Below are 22,872 nucleotides of genomic sequence, written 5' to 3' on the forward strand. Positions count from 1 at the left end.
AAGTCCTGGGCAACTCTCTGAGATTACAAATGACAATTTCTGATGTGCTTTGGTGGATGTTCCATCTGAGGGCTCCTTATGTCAATGAAATCACACGGTTGGAGAAGAAAAAAATACTCTTTGAATACTGACTATTACTGCTATTATGCAGGTACATGGATGGTGCAGTGGGTAGCACTGAACCTGAAGTTAGAGTCCAAAGTCCAAATCTAGTCTCAAACCCTTACTTGCTATGTGATCTCAACTACCTCTGTCTTCCTCAGTTTCCCCATATACAAACTGAGGATAATATCATCTCCCAGGATTGTGAGGATAAAATAATATCTGTAAAGCACTTTGTAAACTTTAAAGTGTTTTACCAACTCTTAGATGCAAAAATGCAGGTTGAAGTAGTGTCACATGATTCACAAACCATTTAAAATTCATCATTTTCTTAGTCACAAAAGGATTTATATGGGAATAAATTACTTTAAGTCATTTAAAAACACAACTAATATTTTTGGTATATGTGTTGTTTATTGAAATAGAAAAGTCAAGGTTGCACAAATAGCTCTTTAGAACATAAAACTAAATGTTTTTGTCCATAGCAATTAATTATATTCAGCATTTAGCAGTACAAAAGTGTTCTGCATTTACATGATATAAATTGCATATAATATCATGATTAAACAACGGTAATGACAATAATTAATGTGAAATCCATCTTGTTCAAACTGCTGTGTTTCCCACACAGTGAAGAAAAAAAATTACAGATATGTGATTTGCTGAAGTTTGCTTCTAATGCTCCAAATTCAATGATGGTGAGATACTTAAAAGGACATTCCTTTTGTTATTTAAAAAAAGTCACATGACTGTTCTGAACTCATCAAAAATGAAATTAGGCACATGTGCTTCAGCAACCTAAAACCCAGAAAACAGAATCAAGCATTTATTAGGCAGCAAACTCAGAGCAATACAAAGTAGTCTGCATATAAGAGCCTATGTTTAAGGGATACCCAAGGTAAAGAAATCATACTTCTCATTAGAATATAATAAACATAGCAGAGGAAAATTTTGTAAAGATAATTGGAGGTCCCATCACTGTGGGCCCACTGATGGTCTAACAGCGAGGGCTCCTGGGCCCACTTCTGGTTTCATCACTGGCTTCACTGCTCTGAATCATAGGTATTTAAGTAAATCTAATATGAGAATTCAAATACCCTGAGATGTTAACCTTTTGCCAGTTAAGATCTTGGGGAATATTTCACACGTAAGTAGGGATAAGTTTGACAGCAGAAGTGAGGGCAGGAATGAGGCTCTGGGACAAGAGAGGGTCAAGTGCTGACAAGACTCTTTAACAAGGTTGCTGAGGGCAGACCTTCCTTGAGGAAGGGATCTCATGTATGCCATGGATGAAAAGCAGACAGATTTTCTGGAAAGAACAGTCAGTTATTATAGCTTTAATCTTGGCATAAAGGTACCCAAGCTTTCCAAACTTTTAAGGCTGGTTCTGAAACAGTCATAAGTACTCATAGCCATAGACCGATATGTTTACTTATGAATTTCAAAAGGCACAGTGACTCCCATATGTGTGTGTGTGAATATGAAGAATATGCATATGCATATTGTGGGAAAATATATCTATATAGGTACGTATGTGCATGCGCACACACTCTCACACATACACACTTAACACAGAAAGAAAGCTTTAGGGCTTTTCATTTCTATCTGAGGACTTTTGTCCTGGATCTTTGCACAACTGGGGGAGCTCCGGCTGGGAGAAGAAGGGAAGACAGGGTAGCGCTAGAACTGTATGCCTCTCCCTCAGTGCCTGGCAACAGGCTCTGCCTGGAGGAGGCAGGGGTAGCTAGAAGAAGATGGCGCTCCACTCTAGTGGTGAAGGGTAAGTGGCTCCTGGGTACTGAGCAGCTCTCCCCTAGAATGGAAGGTCGACATCCTCTCCCCTCCCTGATTCTCCAAATGAGCACATCCCACTAGTGCTCTGGGCCCTACCAGCTGTCTCCTTGCCACCCAGCCCATCTCTGGTTATTGCTCCCATCCCCTTACCCTCCTCGGTAGCTTTGTGTAGCGAACATAGTCCTCCAGAAACAGAAGGGCACCCACTACGTCAGCAGGCATTTCTGGAATCTTCTGGCTGTGATAGAGAGACCGGTCAGGACTTTAACAAATGGTATTCTGAAATATTAGTGAGCAACTGAAAGAAGACATTTTCTTATCATACATCAGATTTTAAAATGAATTAATCCACTGCTATTGTTACCTGTTGATTTTTCTTACGAGGTCACTCTGATGGCAGAGTGGACCCAAGAGAACTAGATTTGGAGCCATCCTCTGGGTTCACATATAACCTTATACACTTACTAGTTGTGTGACCCTGGGCAAGTCGATTAACCCCTTATTCTCAGTTGCCTCATCTGTAAAATGAAGGGAGTTAGAGTCAGTGGTCTCTATAGTCCAGCTTCAAATCTATATTGTGGAATTCTTTTTCAGTCATGTCTCTTTGTAACCCATTTGGGACTTTGTTGGCAAAAATACAGGGAAGTCTGCAGTTTCCTTCTCCAGCTGCTTTTGCAGGTGAGGTAACTGAGGCCAAATGGGGTAAGTGACTTGTCCAGGGTCACACGGCTATTCAGTATTTGAGGCCAGATTTGACTTCCGGAAGGTGAGTCTTCCTGACTCCAGGGCTGGCACTCTGGGTGCTCCTATGCCATCTTGGGGCCTTACACTTATGACTAAATGTCAAGGAGCTCCCTCTCAAGCTCCCCTCCAATGCCTTAGGGTGGGTTCCATGGAGGAGGCTCGGCAACGGAGTGAAGTCTGTGGCAGAAAGGCTTTGAGGTTGGGCCTAATGAGAAATCTTATTCTTTGTCTGAGGATCACCTTAACCTTGGCTCATCACCAGGAGGCTTATGGTATCAAGCTACAGCAACTTTCACATGCTAAGTGACAAAAGGCCCAGGGCCACCTGTGTCCCCACACCATACCCTCGAAGATGTTCAAGAATTACCCATCTCTGCCTTCTCTGCTGAACAGATGACCTACCATACTTTGAGCAATTCAAATTACCCTATGTTTCTCATTCCCAGGGCCTGTGTCCCTAATTGTGCCCCTGACTTTTCACTCTTCCAGTTATCTTTGTTCCTACAAAGCCCTTTATAACCTTGCCCCTTCTGCCCTTTGGGGCTTCTTTCCCCATTCCGTACTCCTAGCCTTAGGATTCCTTTCTCATCTCTGCCTTCTTGCTTAATTCAAGGCTCAACTAAAATCCTGTCTTCTAAAGGAAACCATTTTAAATTCCAGTTTTCCCTTGTTGGTTATTTACTATTTACCTTGTACCCAGCTTTTTTGTACAAAGTTGTTTACATGTTGTCCCCCCATTAGATTATAAGCTCCTTGAGGGCAGGGTAGAGGGATGGGGAGAGGGCTTTTGACTTTCTTTATATTCCTAGTACTTAGCACAGTGTTTGGCAAACAGCAGGCACTTAATATTTTTTGGACATCCTTCACAACACTCACAGTCACTACAATACTTGGTTTGGGTCCTTATCACCTTTTGCTTGGACTATCACAGGAGCCTCTTATTTGGCCTTTCTGGCTTAAGGTTCTCCCCACTGCTAGATATCCCTCACAGGCACCAATGTGATTCTGCAGCACCTTCTTGCTCAGTAACCTCTGAAGACTTCCTATTTCATTTAGGTTCAAATTTGAATTCGGTCTGGCTTGTAAAGTTCTTCACACCTGAACCCTTCCTAGTTTTGGTTTCCTTACCACCTCAAATCTTATGGTCAAGAAACTATTCTAATTGTTCTTCACACATGAGGTTCCGACTTCTGTCTCTATCTTTGAATTGGCCACTGCCAGTACAGGGAAGATCTCTCACTTCATTTTCGCCTCTTAAAGAGCCCTCAGTTCCTTTAGGATGCTCTCTTCTGAAGGAGGTCTTTCTTGGACCATCACCTGTTGGTGCCTTCTCCCTTCAGGTTATCTTGCAATTACTTTGAGGTTTATATGGACTTCTTTATGTACATGTCTCCCTTAGTAGTCCCCTCTCTCATTGAGAACTATATTCATCTAAAATGAGGAAGATATAGCCTCATTGTATTCTGCCCTGGTCAGAGCATATACTTAAGAGTATTGTATTTAACATATCTATTAAGAAGATATTCCCAATCTGCAAATGTAGCATAAGGTAAGTAGTCAAGAAACTCAATATTTTACCTGGTTAAATGATGATTAATCTCAAGAGGGTCACAACTGGTGGTGTCAAATATTTTAAGGGCTGCCATATGGAAGATTCTGTTTGGCTCCAGAGGGAAGAATCAAGAATAGTGGTATATCTATATCTATCTATCTATCTATCTATCTATCTATCTATCTACCTACCTACCTACCTATCTCAGTTATAAGAAAGCAGATTCCAGCTCAAATACAAAAAAGAGCTTTTTAATGATTGGAAATATCCAACAATTTAATGGACTATCTAATGTAGAATTTCCCTAATTACCAGAAGTGTTCTCAACAAGTCTAGCTAAGCACATGTCAGGCATAATGAAGAGGTGGTTCAGCATGAGCTGAAGGCTGGAGAAGAGGCCATTGAAATGGCTTTTCTAACTCTTAAGATTTGATAGAGTTCATACCTATTGCCATTAGGCTTTACTTTTGTATTGGTGGTAAAGAGAAATGGAGATTTTATAATTAAGAATAAATTTTCCCAGAAGAGAAACTACATGGGTAGGTAGCATCCCTAGGACCCAGAAAACCAAGAGAAACAGAGATGCCCCAATGGGCCTCAGGGTGTATGCCGGGATCTTGTACATTTCTTAATGTCTCAGTCCTGCTGGGGCACCCTTCTCCACTCTTCTGTCACTGCTGATCATCCTCTTTGACTTGACCATCTCTTTTCTGGAGGTTTTCGGGACACCGTTCTTATGATTCTCTCCTTTCCATCTGAGTGCTCTTTCTCGGGCTCCTTTGCTGGATCTTCACTGAGGTCACACGCACTGTGAGCACCCCTCAGCGCTTTCTTCTCTGGGCTATCTTCTTTCCTTCTACACAATTTCACTTGGTGAGCTCAGTAGCTCCAATGGATTCAATTATCATCCTTATGCTGATGATTTTCAAATACAGGTATCTTGCCCTAAACTTCCAGCTGATCTTAGTTGTACTTCTTCCTAGTCACCTAGGCTTGTAAGCCATTTGTCATCTTTGATCCCTTTCCCTTCTATCTCGTCTGTTAAGTCCTGTAGATTTAACCTTTGCAACACCCATTAAGGCCACCTCCTCTCGGGTGCTGCCTTCTGCAGGCCCTCATCACCTCATGTGCAGACTCCTGCACTAGTCACAGGTGCATGTACCTCCTTAGTTCTCTCCCTACTCCAATCCATCCTGCATTTAGCCACCAAAGTGATTTTCCTAATGAGCCAGTCTGATCATGCCACCACTTCACTTAGCAGACTAGTGTTTCCCTATCAACTAACTCCAGGATCAAGTACAAAGTCCCCTGATTAAAGTTGTTAGAGCCTGCTTGCCACTCCCAGGCTTCTCACATCTACTCCTCCACATGTATTCTCTGATGCAGTGACTCAAACCTCTTGGCCATTACACAAAAACCACTTTGCATCTCTTGCTGAGAATATTTTCTTGGCTAATCATCTTGCCTAGAATGTTCTCCCTTTTATCTCCTGGCCTGTTTCAAGTCCTAGTTGAAATCCCATCTGCTACAGGAAAATGTTCCCAATCCTTAATTCTAGCATCTCCTCTCTCTTTATTTCCTATTTTTTCTATGTACAGCTTGTTTGTTGTCTCCCTGTTAGACTGTGAGCTTCTTAAGGGCAGGGAATGCTTTCTGATTTTCTTTATATCTCCGATCAACATACAGTAGGCATTTAATAAGTGCTTGGTACTTTAATAAGTGCTGGAAAGGGGGGGAAAACCCAACTGAATCAGAAAAAAATTAAATTTTTTGCTCTTAGGGCATAGTACAAATGAGAAGTTCTGTTTTATTAAATCAAAAAGCAATTTCTATATCACTTCTCATGCCTTATATTACCAGGAGCTCAAATTCTTCTAGGGCTTGACATCCTAACTTTTCTAAGCCCCTGGGAGCAGCTCAGATTGAGTGCAGTGAATGGCTAATGATCTGGAATCCAATTTGTATCTAGAAAACAATGATGTTATTCTCACCCTTAATGGTTACCAAAATACATTTGATCAGGCTTATTTCAAGAGAGGTTTCTCTTGTGTCCTCTCTGCTAGGACCTGGCTCTAGCCCTCTCTGTCAGAATGGCCAAGGAAGGTTCCATCTTCATTTGCCTGAAGCAAAGGACTTTGTACAGAAGGCTTTAGAGACCTGGGTGACCAATTTCTTGTTTATGGACAGAATAAAGAGGAATAGACTCAAGTTGAAAGAGAAAGGATTCAAGAAATACAAAAGAAGAAATGTACCCCCCCAAGGATGGTCAGGGTTGAAGGTTTTATGAGTAAGGGCTATGGTTGTGGAATACTCTTCTTTGGTTTAACAAATGGAATGGCCATCTTTTTGGCCTTTCTTCCATCTATTTGGACTGATGTAATTTTAGTAGTAGTTAGGCAATGGTTCCTGAAGATAAAATCCCTCAGATTTTCTTCCAGAGAGCTCTATGCAAGCAGGTGGGGACTCAGTGGATAGAGAACACTGGGCCTGAAGGCAGGAAGATGTGAATTCAAATCCAACTTCAGATACTTACTAGCAAGGTGATGCTGGGAAAGTCACTTAAATTCTGTCTGCTTCAGTTTCCTTGTTTGTAAAATGGGGATAACATCACCACCTACTTTACAGGGATGTTGTGAGAATTAAATAATCTAATACTGTAGAGTACTTAGTATAGGGCCTGCAACACAGTAGGTGGCCTATAAATGCTTATTCTCTTCCCCTATGGTAGGAAATTTTAAGAGCTTTTTCCTTGGGATATTTCTAGAACTGATCCCTTGTCCCTTCAACAGTACTCTATAAAACTAAGGCTAGTTTACATAAAAAGCTCCTTTCTTACCTTGTACATTGCTCCATTGTGGAGCGGATAAACTGGCCAATCAAAGCCAGAAATTGTTCGGTATAACGGGAATGAAACTGCTTCAGCAGAGTAAGTAATCCTAGGACCAAGGGAGGCCAGTCAACTGGATCAGTAGGTTTTCGACAGACCATTCCTGAAGACAAAATAGATACCAAGTTAAGCACTTCCACTGGGAATCTCAAAATCTTCAAAAAAAAAAAAAAAAAAAAAAAAAAAAAAAAAAAAAAAACTTAATCATTTATAAATGATGTTGTTAGCTTGTGTGGGCAAGTCATTTTTCTTTGTGACTGCTCAATTGTGAAGAGATGGGGTTCAACTAAATGAATTTGAGAGTCTTTTCCAATTCTAACTCTGTGATGTTTTGTGAGGGAATGTGCCAACTTTAATAAATTTCTTTCTTTTTTTTAAGAGGTCATGATTTTACTTTATTTTTTGATACTTTTTGTTTTGATGCAATTAATACTCCCAAGGACCTTTCTATGAAAAAATTAAGCATAGCCATTATATACCAACTGTAACTTTCCATTTTAGAGTTTATCATTTTTGACAGAAAAATGAAATAATCTGAAATTATCTGTTTGAACTGAATTTTACTGTCATTTAGAGTGATCTTAATTTTTATTATTGTGTGGACACAGTACATTGAGTTTTTAGTTCTTTCTTTCGTCCCCCAATTATTTCAATTCTATATTTTTAAAGAGACAGTTATATTGAGACTCTCTCCAGGCCCCTAGACACATAATATGAGGGAAGGCAGCAAAGTATAAAGAATCTCAGGAGAAAGCTTTGAGAACTCTTTCCCAAATCTCAAAGGAACATGTAAGTAAGGTAAGTAACAAAGCCTCTGGGATACCTGGTTTACATTCCCATGTTTTAGTGTTCTATGCCATAGAAGGATCAGTAGAAGAGATAGGGGATATTTATACTGAAGAGGGGAAGAGGGCTATGAGAACTGTATTCACATACTGGAATAATGTCATGTGGAAGATAGCTTAGCCCACCCCTGCTTGGTCCCAGAGGGCTCAACTAAGAGCGATAAAGAGAGATGTTGCAGACAGGCAGACTTCCATTTAGATATGGAAACATTTCACAAATCAGAGCTGTTTGAAAGTTGATAATACATGTAAGGTGCTTTGCAAACTCTTAAGGAGCTCTACAAATGTTAGCTCTTGCTACTGCTCCTGCAGGGTTCTTCAAAAAGAGATCCCTTGCCACAGGTGCTTGATAAAGTTCAGATTGAACTAGATATTTGAAGTCCCATGAAATTACAGACTTTGTGCTTCTTTGGTGTTGGCCAAATTTAAGGCTGATGTGAAATGGAATCACACAAGTTTTCTTGTGACATTTAGGCGAAGCTATTCAATGGAATGATTGCTTTTTATCATAATATAACTCACATTCATATAATATTTTAAGGCTCGCAAAGCGCTTTCTTAAGAATACTCCTGTCAGGAAACCATTTGGAATGAGCAAGAGCTATCAAAATGGTACATGAAGTCAAAGGGATAATTAAGAAAATGGTGTGAAGCCCAGGAAAGAATGACTAACACTGATAATATAACTCATGAAAAGAACAAGAAATTTAAGTAATTAGTAGCTGCACTAAGAGAATTCTACAGCCAATACTAGTGGCAATATGAAGGGAATATTAATGAATGAATCCAGGGATCATCTCCCAAATGGACCTTGACCAACAGAATAAAAACTAACAAAGCATATATTTATGACATTTTTTTTGAGGGGAGCTCATGTGGCTAAATGCTCTGGATCACAGAAAATCTGGACAAGACACAATCTAGATTGTAACATAGGTGGTTATTAGTAGGGGGGAAAAGACATGTATACCAGTAACTACAATACAGGCCTGTAAGTGAGGACCATAAGAATGGTATAAAAAACAAAGTGTGGTAAAATTTCATAGGATGGTGAGAGTGATGATTTCTACTTAATTCTGACTAGAATGACCACAAAAAAGACTTCATGAATAGCATATTAATGGGACTTTGAAAGATAAGTAAGATTTCAATGGACAACTTAGGATGCTGAAGGACCATGAAATCATGCCCTCAGAGGATTAGGCGAAAATAAGAATATTCACATTGGGGAAAAATATACTTGCTGTCTTCAAGTATTTGAAGCTCTGTCCTATGAAAAGAGGGATTAGATTTATTCTCTTTAGCCCCAGAATTCAGAAGTTGGAGCCATGGGTTGAAGTTGTAGGATAGCAAATATAGACTTGATATAAGGACAGACTTCTAAAAATTAAAGCAATTCAAAGGTGGAATGGGCCTTCTTAGAAGGCAATGGGTAACTCTTTTTACTAGAAGTAGTACTTGTCTTATCTCCCTAATGAGATTATATGGTCTTTATTGATAGGAACCTTGCCTTGTAGTCTGATATCTACTTCTTGATCCCATACAGGAGATTTCTATGATGTTCAATAAATATTTATTGAAAAATGATTCTGAATCATTATCATTAGATAGCCCTAAGAGAACATAAAACAACCATAAAAAACAGGGATCAAAAAGTTATCATAAAATAAAGTTTATTTCTGCATCACAATCCTGCATCTAAAATTGAGACCATCCAAGGGTAATATAGATCTGAATGCTAGAATCTCTCAAAGAAGAGAAGAGAGGTAAATGCTAGACTTGTGCACATGTACAAAACGAAGTTATGAAGTTAACATGGAGTAAAAAGGATGTCTTTGAAGAGTTGTTTGATTGAAAAATAGGAGTTGCTTATATGGCAAGAATGAGGGATAATTGAAGGACAGACTGTTTACTCCACTGGCATCATTTTTGGAGCCAAGAGAGAGGGCAAAGTTTGAAATATGTTAAGTGTACCCTCTGTGCTGAGCTTACAGGAGGATGTGGATGAGCATGAAAGGATGTGCCGTCATGGATGAGCTGCAATCTTCATTACTTGAGGGAATTTCAACATTACTGAGATCTTAGATTCACCTGGGAATCTGAGTCATCTGCAGCCATGTGCTTTAATGTTTTTTCAATTTTCTTAATGGTTGAAATCATTCATTCATTGTAAACTCAAAATCAAGTGCAATTATGTGGCTATAATCACTCATCTTTTATAGCTTAACATAACTTGTCTTACCCTTCTCATGCCTTTCTTCTCACTATAAGCCCAATTATTTGGCTTGAGTTTCATGACCTTCTATTTGTCTAGCCCACCTTGGGATATAGGTTCTAAAACAGTAAAATGGCCAAAAGGGGAGAAGATGAAGAAGCAAACAGATTTCTGGATCCTTGCTAACTGACATTAATTATCTGATTTATATTTAATCCTCAGTTCAGATTTTTGGAATCCTCACTTCAAAGGAACAAAGGCATTTACCTTATTAAAAACATATTTAGATCTTACACATACAACAGTCATGATTCTCTCTATAATGTGAGTTTCTTCAGTTAACTGATGTGATTATTAACATTAACAACTTTTAAGAATGAATGGATACAATACCCAAGTTTTTATTGTACTGAAGTTTTGGCAGCTGAGCAATCAAGAACAGGAAGTTAACCACAGGAAAATAGGGTAGACGTTTTGTTGTTATATATATCTGGGGACAGAAAGGAAAGAAAAAAAGTCAAATTTTCTTAGCACCCTATTTTTACTTTTCTTTTTACAAGTTGTACCCCCAATAGAATACAAACATCTGAAAGTAGGGTCTATTGAATTTTTGCATTATTATATACCTTGTGCCTTACACAGGATTTGAAACATACCTGATACTTCATCTTAAGTGTCAAGCTGTCACCTTATTTGTGACTGCTCTTCAGAAAGAATGGTTCAAAAAATTTATAATTTTCAATGTACAGATTGGCTTATTTGTGACCAGAACATTTTCATTCCTTCCCCACTTCAAACCAGAAACATACCACTATCTTCCCACTGAATATGAACCCTATTAATGCCTTGGCAGGCTTACGATATGCTATGTGTGCTGGAGAGGGGTGAAGGACAAATGAGAGTGAGAAGAGAGCAGAGAAGGTGTGGGAGGGAGAAGGAAAGGGATCAGAAATGAAAAAAAGGACAAAGGTACAAGATATCCAAGGTAGAAAGCGGAAAGAGTTCAGATAATGATATTTCAAGTGCCAAAGAATGCTTTTCCCTTGCCAAAGGGGATGGCAGAGGTCTCAATTACAGAGCTAATCAAAACAATAGAATCTCTTATGAAGCAATAACCTATATATATATATATATATATATATATATATATATATATATATATATATGAAAGAGTTTTCATTTTGAATATAAGTCGCAGAAGAAAACTAGAGATGAGTTGGCTAAGTATGGATCTTACCAAGAATGCTCTGAAGGGTCCTGACAATTTAACTTTGCTAAACAAACAGCATGTGCTAGGTGAGTACATTAGCTGATAAAAACAGAGGAATCTGACCTTATTCAGTGGATTGTGGATTCCTGCTGCTTCCAGATAAGCTGTGATTTCATATAACAGTGTGTTGTCTTCCTTAGGGTAAGGAAGTGAAGGATCCTGATAATGAGCTTCAATATCTGCTAAGATAGCCCTAAGTGAACATAAAACAACCATAAAAAACAGGGATCAAAAAGTTATCATACAACAGCTTTAAATTGTATAAGTGAATGCAAAAGAGGGGAGGGTCTTTAACTTTTTTTTTTTTTTTTTTAATCACAGACTGTTTTGGCAGTCTGGTGAAACCGAGGGATACCTTCTGAGAAATGATGTCTTTAAATGAATGAAATACACAGGATTACAGGGAAAAGTTATATTGAAAGTTATCAAAATATAACATCTCTCCCCAGTTTATGTATTCTTCCTATCAGAAATATATCTACAAACCCCTTGGAGGTCTATGGGACCCAGGCCTCTTACATAAGAGCCTTTCCAGTACCCTATTTTTATAACCTCTTTTCATGACCACCCATCATTTTTTTTTCCTCCTTAAAGCAACTGGGGTTAAGTGATTTGTTCACAGTCACACAGTTATTAAGTGTCATAGGATTGGAACTCAGATTCTTCCTGACTCCAATGCTACTGTTCTATTCACTGTGCCACCTAGCTGTGCTCACCCATCATCTTAACGAGGATAATTCCAGGAAAGCTATTTTATCAAATTCAGTCAAAAAAATCCAAAACTATCTGAGGAAGTACTGAGATTTTCAAATTTTTAGCTAAACTATATTTCATTACCATTTGCTCTAAACTGATTTAGAGATCAAACACAGATTTAATAGTCACTAAAACATAAGAAATCAGTTACAATAGTGAGGAAAAGAAAGTCTTCAGACTAATAAAAATAATGATGATAATAGTTAATAATAGTACCGACTGTGTTCTGGGTGCTTTTACAATCATCACCTCATTTGATCCTTTCAACAATCCTGGGAGATAGCCCAATTTACAAAGGAGGAAATTGGGGCATACAAAGGTTAAATAATTTGTCCAAGATCACACAGTTATTAAATGTCTAAGGCTGGGTCAGGGCTTCCTGACTGTAGGCCTAGTGCTTAACCACTATACCATCCGGCTGCCTAGGTAACAGATGTAATTATTCTATGAAAATATGATCATCAATTTTTGAGAACTTACACTTGGGCTTAGTTAAGGAAAAAAAAAGCAACAAACGTGTGATTTTAAATCAAGAACATCTTCAGGGGACAAACTATTGTTTTTAATACTAGTTCTTACTTGTTGAGATTTTCCAAAGCTGCTGCTAGGTGTTTAGAGTCAAACCTGCATGAGTAATTTAGCTCATTGGCAATTTGTTGCCTCAAAATCTGCATCTGTCCAACCTATAAATAAAGCAAGAAAGACACAGTCCAGATAAAGACAGAACAAAACTCAAAGGTGGATATCAAGCAACCCATGACAGTCATAAGGTGCAGCAGGGTGAGAAGAGCACTGGGCCCACTGTCTTGGAGAAGGAATATATTTGGAAGACATGTTCATGTCATTTCCTAGGTCATGTAATTGGAATCTTTGATCCAGGTAAAGTTTGAATTATTTTTCCTCGTGCAATCAAAGTGCTCAGCCCCATAAAAATCAGATCGTATTTTATATTTACTCAGTTTTTCCTTCCTTAGAAAAACTTGGGTGTGTTTTGTTACCTGAAGACTAGCACATATTAATTCCCATTCTGGAGCAGTTATAAAGAATTTCTAAAGAACAAAACACCCCCGCCAAATCACTGTTGTTCCTTTTAAAATATATGTACATAAGGAAAAAAAAAAGAATTTTATATGAAACTCCAGTGAGACAATGTTGGGATAGATCATAACGTTTCTAAAAAGAAGCAACTTTATTTGAATGTCAAGAACAAAGTATACTTATAAGGCAGACACACAAAACAAGAGACTAGAATATAGAAGAGAGTATCTAGCTCAGAAAGGGGGCCATAGAGAGAACCTAGCCCAATACCTTATTTTAAAGATGACAAAGCTGAGGCTCAGAAAGATGATGTGACTTTGCCTAAGGTTACACAAGAAATAAATTGGCAGAACTGGAGTTTGAGCCATGGTGCTCTCTCTCCAAATCCTGGGTTCTTTCCATCTCATCACGTTGTTCCCCTTAGAAGAATGTTGGGTACCACTCTGACTGTCAGAGTTGTAAAATAAGCAGGTCATTAATAATGTTCAAAAACAAGTCAGATTCAGAAATGTCAAATAATCCTCTTCACTTTTATTTTTCTTAGTCTATACCCAACATAGTGTATTGTGTTAACAAAAGACAACTCATGTTTAAAAAAGCTTAGATTCCTAATGTCTACATACACAATGAGCTGTATATCCCATTCCAATATACAAATGTTTGGTTCTGTAACTCAGCAAACTGGTTTAACATACATCTTTACTAGATTACCTCATTACAAAGTAAGGGGAAGAGAAGTAAATGACTATCATTTCTGTCATCACAGCTGCAAAAGTACATTCTTTAAAAAAAAAAGAAATATTCTTATATCCAAAGGGCTATCAAATTGCACAAAAACTTTGATGCAGCAGTGTTTCTACTGGGCCTGTATCCCAAAGAGACCATAAAAAAGAGAAAAGGAGACACATGTGCAAAAATGTTTGTGGCAGCCCTCTTTGTAGTAGTAAGGAACTGGAAACTGAATGGATCAGTTGGGGGATGTCTGAATAAGTTATGGTACATGAATATTATGGAATATTATTGTTCTATAAGAAATGATCAGCAGGATGATTTCAGAGAGGCCTGGAGAGACTTACATGAACTGATGCTGAGTGAAGCGAGCAGAACTAAGAGAACATTGTAGCCAGCAACAACAAGATTATGTGATGATCAACTCTGATGATGTGGCGCTTTTTTTTTTTTCTGAGGCAATTGGGGTTAAGTGTCTTTCCCAGGGTAACACAATTAGACACTTGTTAAGTGTCTGAGGGTAGATTTGAACTTGGGTCCTCTTGACTTCAGGGCTGGTGCTCTATCCACTGCTCCATCTAGCCCAAATGTGGCTCTTTTCAAAAATGAAGTGATTCAGGCTAATTCCAATAGACTTGTGATGAAGAGAGTCATTTGCATCTAGAGAGAAGACTATGGGGACTATGGTGGATCACAGCACAGTATTTCACCTTTATTTTTTGTTGCTTGCTTTTTTTTCTCCCTTTTTTGATCTGATTTTTCTTGTGCAGTATGATAAATATGGAAATATGTTTAGAAGAATAATATGTTTAACCTATGTTGGATTACTTGCTATCTAGGGGAGGAGAGTAGAGAGAAGGGAAGGAGAAAAATTTGGAATAAAAGGGTTTGCAAGGGTGAATGCTGAAAATTATCTTTGCATGTATTTTGAAAAATAAAAAGCTATTAAATTTAATAAATTAAAAAAAGAAAAAAAAAAGAATAAAAGTGTTCTGAAGAAAACAAGAATGAGCCAACTATAAGAATGGCTCCAGAGAGAGGAGTGAAAGAAGGATGGTGACATCGAGTTACTTTAAATAACAGGAAAGTAAAGTCTTTGTGAGAATACAGAATCCTCAAGTATAGAATAAATATAATATATGTTAAAGGGAGGGAAAAAGGCCACCTGATGCTTAATTTGTAAACATGCTTACCTTCATAATAGCCTCAAGATATGATGTCCAAATTTTCTGAGTTTTGGCAATGGCAGAAAAATAAGTTTTATTTGCATTTGCTGGAAAGTTAAGACACAATCAGCTAGTTAGAAAATCAGATAGATGAGGACATTAGGCTTGCTGGTAAATCAGATGAAAGGCTCTTACCTACAATGCCTTTTAGGGGACTGATTGCATTCATGAGGGCTTTTAAGGTATCCTGAACAGCTTTGTCTCTGAGAACAATTTTCTGAAACATACTGAGGAAATTCTACAGAAAGCAAATTAAAACAGAAAAAAGAAAATGACCAAAACCCTGAACACTATGGAAATTACAAAAATAAAACTATTTTATTCTTAAGGTATATAAGAAACTTAAAAAAAAAAAAAAAAAACTTGTAGTTATGACAGAGCAATCATTGAACTTAAAATAGTAACATTTGAAGGGAACTTCCAGTTCACCTGGTACAACCCTCTTTTCTTCCTTCTCCCCTCCCCCCTTCCTTCTTCTCTCTCTCTTTTTTTTAAACAGTTGAGAGAAGTAAAGCCCTAAGAGAGGAAATAACTTGCTGAAAGTCACACACAAAGTTGGAACCAGAGCCAGGGTTTCAGCCAAGCTTGCTTTTTGCTATACCACACTGCTTTTTCTTTTCTTTTCTTTTTTTGCTGAGGCAACTGGGATTACATAGCTAGAAGTGTTAAGTGTCTGAGGTCACATTTGAACTCGGGTCCTCCTGACTTCAGGACTGGTGCTTGATCCACTGCACCACCTAGCTACCCCATACCACACTGCTTTTTATTTACCGTTTGGAATACAGAAGAAAGTAGGCAGTAACACCTTTTATTAGGAAGATCCCTGAAAGGGAGGCTCACCATTTTCTAACATGTAAGATTTCTATGTCTCACAAAACAAAATATTTTGTTTATAAAAACTGAAATGTAATTAAATAGATTCTGGGAATATCCATTTGTTTTCATGGATAATTCTATGAAACAGGATATAGAAATTAAAAAAAAAAAAAGAAATTTCTAGTCATTCATTCAGCATTACAGACTTTTACATGGAGGGAGGACAAGTGGGATTTCAAGTCAGTCTCACCTGCAATTCTTTAACAATCATAAAACACAATAGCCTGTCCAACCCATTCAGCCCAAAGGTGCCTAAAGTGGTTTGGATTTCTGAGAAAAGCTGGCTGCTGGTGACTTCCTGATGAGTCTTCAAGTCATACCAAGTGTTCAGCTGATCAATATAACAAGTTGTTCTAGAAAACAAAACAAAACAAAACCAAAACCAAAAATGGACACAAGAATTTTAAGGTTAACTGAATTCCATAGAGATTTTAGAAATTAAGACATAGTGATACAAGCTAATTGTACAATAATTCAGAGTCTGATTCTTTTTGTACAGCAAAATAATGTTTTGGTCATGTATACTTATTGTGTATCTAAGTTATATTTTAATATATTTAACATCTACTGGTCATCCTGCCATTTAGGGGAGGGGGGGGGGTGGGGGGGTAAGAGATGAAAAATTGGAACAAGAGGTTTGGCAATTGTTAATGCTGTAAAGTTACCCATGTATATATCCTGTAAATAAAAGGCTATTAAAAAAAAAAAAAAAAAAAAAAAAAGACATAGTGATAAACCTTGACTTATCATATTTATAACAGTCCAAATTAAACACAACTACTTGAAAGCAGAAAAAAAAAATCAGGCATGATTTGAACTCAATTAGCTTATTCTCAGGAATTATTAAAATGAAAATCATAATCATGTCATTTGTCTCAGACTGTCCTGTTTTTATAGGGCCTCTATTGCCTCAATGATATGAGGTGAAAGTCTTAAATCAGCCTATCAATTTGGTTTTCCAACCTCTGAGAAGATAATCTCTCAGATCTTGAATAGCATATCTTTAGACGATTCTGGGACCTGCTCAGTCAGGTGGATTCCACAAATTCTGCCCTGCCTCTCACTCCCCTGAGATTTTAAAATTTGTGTACACTGAAATGAAGATTGCTCATTAAGTGTGACTGTCTTCTATGTTGTATCTGCTTGAGCCCATGAAGCTAGTTACTTTAAAAAAATAGCAAACCTTTGCAATCTATGTGGGATGGCTTGTCGTGGTTGCTCCATGTTATGACCTAAATTTCTATCATACTATTTTTATATGTTATTCTTTTACAATCCATTATTCTCATACTTCTTCTGTTGACTATTTTACCACCACACAACTCTTTATTCATTTGACTTACATCATATTGCTGATGTGATCAATAGAATGAACTGACTTGGTGCTTTGGAATTATGTCAGCCGAATCTTTTGCAACAGAGAGATTTGTAGCCTAAAATATACTATAAACCTCCCCACAGCCCCATACCTAAATATAAAAAGGCCGGTGAGAAAGTAGAGCCTTGTGGTACTCAGGCCCTTTAATTCTAAAACTGACATTTCTACTGCACTATGAGGGATCTCTTTTGGATCCTGAGTCTATTCATCCAGTGCGTTAACTATTTATTCTTCTACTCTCAGTTTTAGAGCAAATGAAAAAGTGGTATGTGCCAATTATCTCTTCAACAGCACAGGATCAAGTCCAAAATCGCTTGGTTACCCTGCTAACAACTACTCTTTGATTCAGACTATTCAACCATATCTGAATAGGTCAAACTTTATTATTGGCTTGTCCACATTTCTTCTTCTCCTCTACAATTCTAAAAATTTTTTATGTCAAACGTTTGCTCAAGTCTAGACAGATTATATTTTCACCACTCCCTGATCTACCAATTTAGAAACTTTATCAAAAGAGGAAGTCAGGGTGGTCTGTGACCTGTTCTTACATCTTTCTGGGCTGAATCATCCCTTCCTTTTTTAGATGTTCACTGACCATAGGATAATGTATGTAAGACACTTTGTCAACATTAAAGCACTCCAGAAGAATGTCAGCTAGGACTAAGAGATATGTCACCTCTAGAGATAGAAAGACCCATTAGGGATGCTAGGACTCCGTATCTTGAGCCAAGGTTCTGGGATAGGAAAATTTAGCAAAGAATTCAAGGCAAAAGAGCCCTGGGGTTGAAGATCCCAGTTATGAAAAGGCATCAGTGAGGCCTAAAACCTGAAGTCAGATTTTTGCATTCCACAGGATGATTTTAAATTTATCTTGCTAAATTTCAACTTGTTCCCTTTGGTCCTCCATTTTAGGTTTAAGAGTTTTTTCAGATCCAGATCCTGGCATCCAATACATTAGTTATTTGTGCTAAATCTACCATTACTGTCATTAGATCAATCCATAAGAAAAACTCTGAAATGAAAGGGTCAAGGACGAACCTTGAGGGTACTTCACTAGAAATGTACTCTGTAAAGTAGATCAATTTATGCATCAACACACTTTGGGTTTGGGCAACCACTAGGGTATTTTATTAAAATCACAATGCCTTAAGTACTCAAGATAATATTGTACATTCACGAAACTCCCTAATCTTCTGATTGTTCAATCAGCTGTTCTCTATTTTGACCAAATGAAGATTCTGGGAGTGGTGCTTGTACTAAGAGCCAATGTATTATGGTAAAAAGACAATGGGCCACAAACCAGGAGACCTGTGTTCAAATGTTCCTGAGGATAAGCCCCCTTGTCTTGTCAACTTCCCTTTTTCCGTCACCCCTATTCTTCCAGAACTCTGAGTTACCAACCTTGGCAATGTCCTTGATTCCTTCAACTTTCCCTTCTCTGGCATATCCAATCACTGGCTACCTTCTACATAAAGCCTTTCCTCATCTTTGTCCCTTTCCCTGCCCCCAGCTACTAGTATCCTCCCCTTATAAATGTCTTTTGTATTTATTTTGCATGAACTTTGTATTTAAAAGAGCAAGTGTGACATAGTAGAGAGAAAACTGGCTTCCAAGCCAGAAACAACTGGGTTTAAGTCTCCTTGGAAAGAGCAACACAGTGAAAAGCACATAGTAGGAATTTAAGAAATGCTTGTTCCCTTCCCCCATATGACATCAGACAAGTCACTTAACCTCTCAACAGTCTAGGCCATTTTCTAATATTAAAATTAGCAGGCAGTGGGTGCCAATCTACATAGGCTACACTTCTTCATCTGGACAAATCATGGATCCAGTCCCTATATTCCATTTCGTCCTCACCATTGTATCCCCGGTGCCTGTATAATGTCTGGCATATATTAGGTCTCTAAGGAATGCTTGTTAATGAAATGCAACTAAGTGAGAGGGCCAAATCATTTCACCTTTCTGAGCCTCAGTTTCTCCATCTATAAAATAAAGATAATAGTTGTTCTCTCTCTCTGGAACTATCGGGAGGAATATGTTTTTTGCACACCATAAACCTTTATAGAAAACATTACTATTTCAGTAAATCTACAAACCCACAAGACATGATTATTTCTTCCAAGGGCATAGATCCCACAATCTCATTTTGTATAATTCCTGTACATGTTCTCTCATAAATCATTGTAAGGGATCCATAAGGTTTCCTGCAAGTTTTTTTTTTTTTTTTTTTTTTTTTTTTTAACATAAAGGGGTATAAGGGCAACACTCAAGTCATCTATCTATTATCGCTCACTCTTGTGACATAACTAGTTTATTGACTTTTCCAATTGTGTGCTTTCCTGATAATTTCCATCCTGATATCTTGTCAATAATTTGAATCAGTGAACATTTATTAATCATCTGCCTGAATGTACAAAGTATTCTACTAGGAGATGGGGACATAAAAAGAATGCTGCATCCTATTTATGTTCACCCATGCCCTTTAGGTAATGCACAGTTCTAATTTTTTGGAGTTGATAGCTTTCAATGATTTACAATCATAAAGCCTCCCTGGGAGAATACTAGGATTAAGAAGATGGGTATTTATAATGTCTGGGCTAGCTCTCTGGAGGGCCTCAGGATCAAAGTCCTTGGTCTTTAGGAGGAGACGTGAAGGAGGCAAGCAAACTGCCATACGGCTTGTCCAAGATGGATCCTGGACTCTGGAGTCTGGAGCCTGAAATTTTCCCTGCTGAATGAGCTGTGGCAGAAAGACTCTCTCTCTCTCCCTCATCCCTCCAATCCTTCTCTACAATTATCTCACTATACTATATTCAATAGGCGCCAATCCTGAGGAGAGTGATCACCTCACCATATCATCTAAGTATATGTTTATAGAACCATTATATCACATTGAATAGGTACTTAGTCTTAAGTACTCTGCTGTTCTGGATTCAAGTACACCTTTTCAGAGTTCCAGCTCTCTTTAGGTAGTTTTACTTTAAACTTAGCAAACTGTCAATGAGGACAAAAGATGGGAATAATCAATGTTGGAGGGATTGTGAAAGGCAGAGTTGGTACAATTGTGATGCTATTCTGGAAAGCCATTTGGAATTACACTAAGAAAACTATTAAAAGGTTCGTAATTTTTGACCCAGATAGTCTTAGGCACAGGATTAAAGGAGGTTAAAGACTGAAAAGCCCATGTACAACAAAATGGTTTTAGTAGGACTTTTTGTAGCAAAGAACTAGAAACAAACTAGATGCCTATCATTTGGGGAAGAAACAAAGCCAGGTACATGAATATAATGAAATATTATTGTGCCTTAGAAGGAAATTATGTTAATGGAGAATATAGAAAAGCATAAACTTAAATGAGCTTTTGTCACTAAGACAAATAGATTAAGTGACTTTCTCACAGGGTCATCACAAAATTAGTAAGTCTCTGAGGTTGAATTTGAACTCAGGTCTTCCTGACTCTAGATCTAAGACTCCAACTACTGTGTCATCTAGAGCAGCCTGAGATTGTTCAAAGCCTTGTCTGATTTCCCAAATAAAATCTAGTTGAACTCTCTTACTTCGACTCAATCCTAAACCCAGTTGATTGTTCAATTAGTGTCTATCCAAGATGCACTGATGGATCAAATCAATGGATAGTGGGATCACTGCAAATTACAATCTCTATGCGTGCTGATCTTAAAATACACGATCTTCACATTTGGATGTGTGCAGCTGAGTCAAGAAGCTAGCTTGACCAGCATCTATGTAAATGCCAGTTGTGATATGTTATTCCAGAGATTTACAAAAATGAGAATTATTAGTGAGAGTAGACTGGCTAAAAAATTCTTAACTTTTTTTAAATTACAATTTTACTTTTTGGAAAAGTGAAGGGATTAAAGAAAAGGTCTTACTATTTTGTATTAAAAACTGACAAATGAACTAGTTGACAAAAGAGAAAGAATGGGGACCTTCACTGTACAAGGGGCATCAAGGACTCTTCAGAACAAAATCCTAGTGACCCAGTCATTGTTCATTCTGATGGGAAAGGAAAGGAAAGACATCAGAAGATACTGAAGGGATTGAACCAAAACCATCCATATCCATGGGAAGCCCCCAGATAAATGGTGAATTTCTCAAGTATTTCTAAGTGTATTTGACTAATGGTGTAAAAACAAAGAAAGATTATTCTCAGAGCATTCTGAACAATCACAAAGATTTCTGCCAGGGAGTGTGATTTTTAAGGAACTTGGGAAAGCATGTAATCTAGATACATAAAACAAGGGTTTAACTATACCTGTCCTCTATATGGATGCATACACTTATTATTTTTGTATTTTATAAATTTATACATTTATATGGTGCTTTAAGGTATAAAGGGTGTTAGTCATAATATTGTGAAATAGAAGTGCTAAAAGCATTATATCCAATTTACAGAAAGCAAACTGATGATTAGAGAAATTAAGTGACTTGCTCCTGATCATTTAGTATAGGGCTAATATTTGAACTTATATGTCCAAATCCAGGGCTTTTCCTCATTATGCGAAGAGTTTTAAATTATCCAGGGTGCTCAAGATTCAGTACAGCTCAAATATACTTACTTGGGGTCTGTAATCCTTAGTATTTCTCTGCAGAGTCGACCAATAAAAGTTACGGATTCATCAACAGGAGTAAATTTTGGTATGGGAATATGAGTAGACTGATACATGCTTTGCCAATCTTGAATCTAAAAATGAAAGTAGTATGCATATTTTGGATTAGGTGAGTTAGATTTTTCTTCTTGAATAGTACGAATAAATGCTCCTTTTGTTCAAAGTCTTTTCCAAAGTCCAAATCAGTGTAACAGTGCAAAAACATACATTATACTTTCTGTATAGACAAGGGAAAAAACCCTGCAAATTTATGTAGCCTTATAGTCTCTTATTAGATTGGGGAAGGATTAACTATTTTGGTCAGAGAAATGCAATTTTTGTCCTTTGAATATACATCTTTCTCAATATTTATCTCAACATCCTATCTATATTCTATCCTATCTCATTATCTTTCTCAATGTGTTATATTAATATTAATGCTTATCCTGTGGAAGTAGTTTAAGTATATGCTTGTAACCATTACCCATGATAAAGTTCAATTCTACTTATAGTTTAATCCTGACTATGTAATTGTTAAAATTATAGAATAGGTTATTGGAGGATCTTGTGCAACCTAAAGTTTTTATCTAACAGCTCTAGGTAAACTTATCTTCTTCAATGGCTTCTCTCATTCTACATGGTGATTCCCAAATAAATATCTCAGGCTTTATCCTCTCTCCTAGATCTAAAAGTACATTTATACATCAGTCTTATCAATCCAAACTCAATCTTTCTAAAATTGAAATAACGATATTCTCCCTTCTCATGACGATTCAAAACCAAATCTTGCTCATTTTTTCTTTCCCTATTATGGGCATCATCATTCTCTGAATCTAAATGATGATATCTCACA

The 22,872-nt window shown here is 37.4% G+C and overlaps 1 protein-coding gene across 1 annotated transcript in view; it reads right to left on the reverse strand.

Annotated features, from left to right (window-relative positions):
• Positions 1–496: 496 nt before the first annotated feature.
• WASHC5 (WASH complex subunit 5) overlaps positions 497–22,872 on the reverse strand; it is a 66,857-nt gene continuing 44,481 nt past the window's right edge. Inside the window, exons 20-29 of the mRNA XM_003760377.4 lie at positions 21,990–22,114; positions 16,225–16,387; positions 15,294–15,396; positions 15,126–15,205; positions 12,745–12,848; positions 11,473–11,602; positions 10,533–10,629; positions 7,029–7,182; positions 2,047–2,134; positions 497–900 (exon numbers count right to left, since the gene is read on the reverse strand). Of these exons, the coding sequence (XP_003760425.1) occupies positions 844–900; positions 2,047–2,134; positions 7,029–7,182; positions 10,533–10,629; positions 11,473–11,602; positions 12,745–12,848; positions 15,126–15,205; positions 15,294–15,396; positions 16,225–16,387; positions 21,990–22,114 (1,101 nt within the window). The 3' untranslated portion in view covers positions 497–843. The remainder of the gene's footprint in view (positions 901–2,046; positions 2,135–7,028; positions 7,183–10,532; positions 10,630–11,472; positions 11,603–12,744; positions 12,849–15,125; positions 15,206–15,293; positions 15,397–16,224; positions 16,388–21,989; positions 22,115–22,872) is intronic.

Source organism: Sarcophilus harrisii, chromosome 1, assembly GCF_902635505.1.
Source record: "Sarcophilus harrisii chromosome 1, mSarHar1.11, whole genome shotgun sequence".
Classification (NCBI taxonomy): Eukaryota; Metazoa; Chordata; class Mammalia; order Dasyuromorphia; family Dasyuridae; genus Sarcophilus; species Sarcophilus harrisii.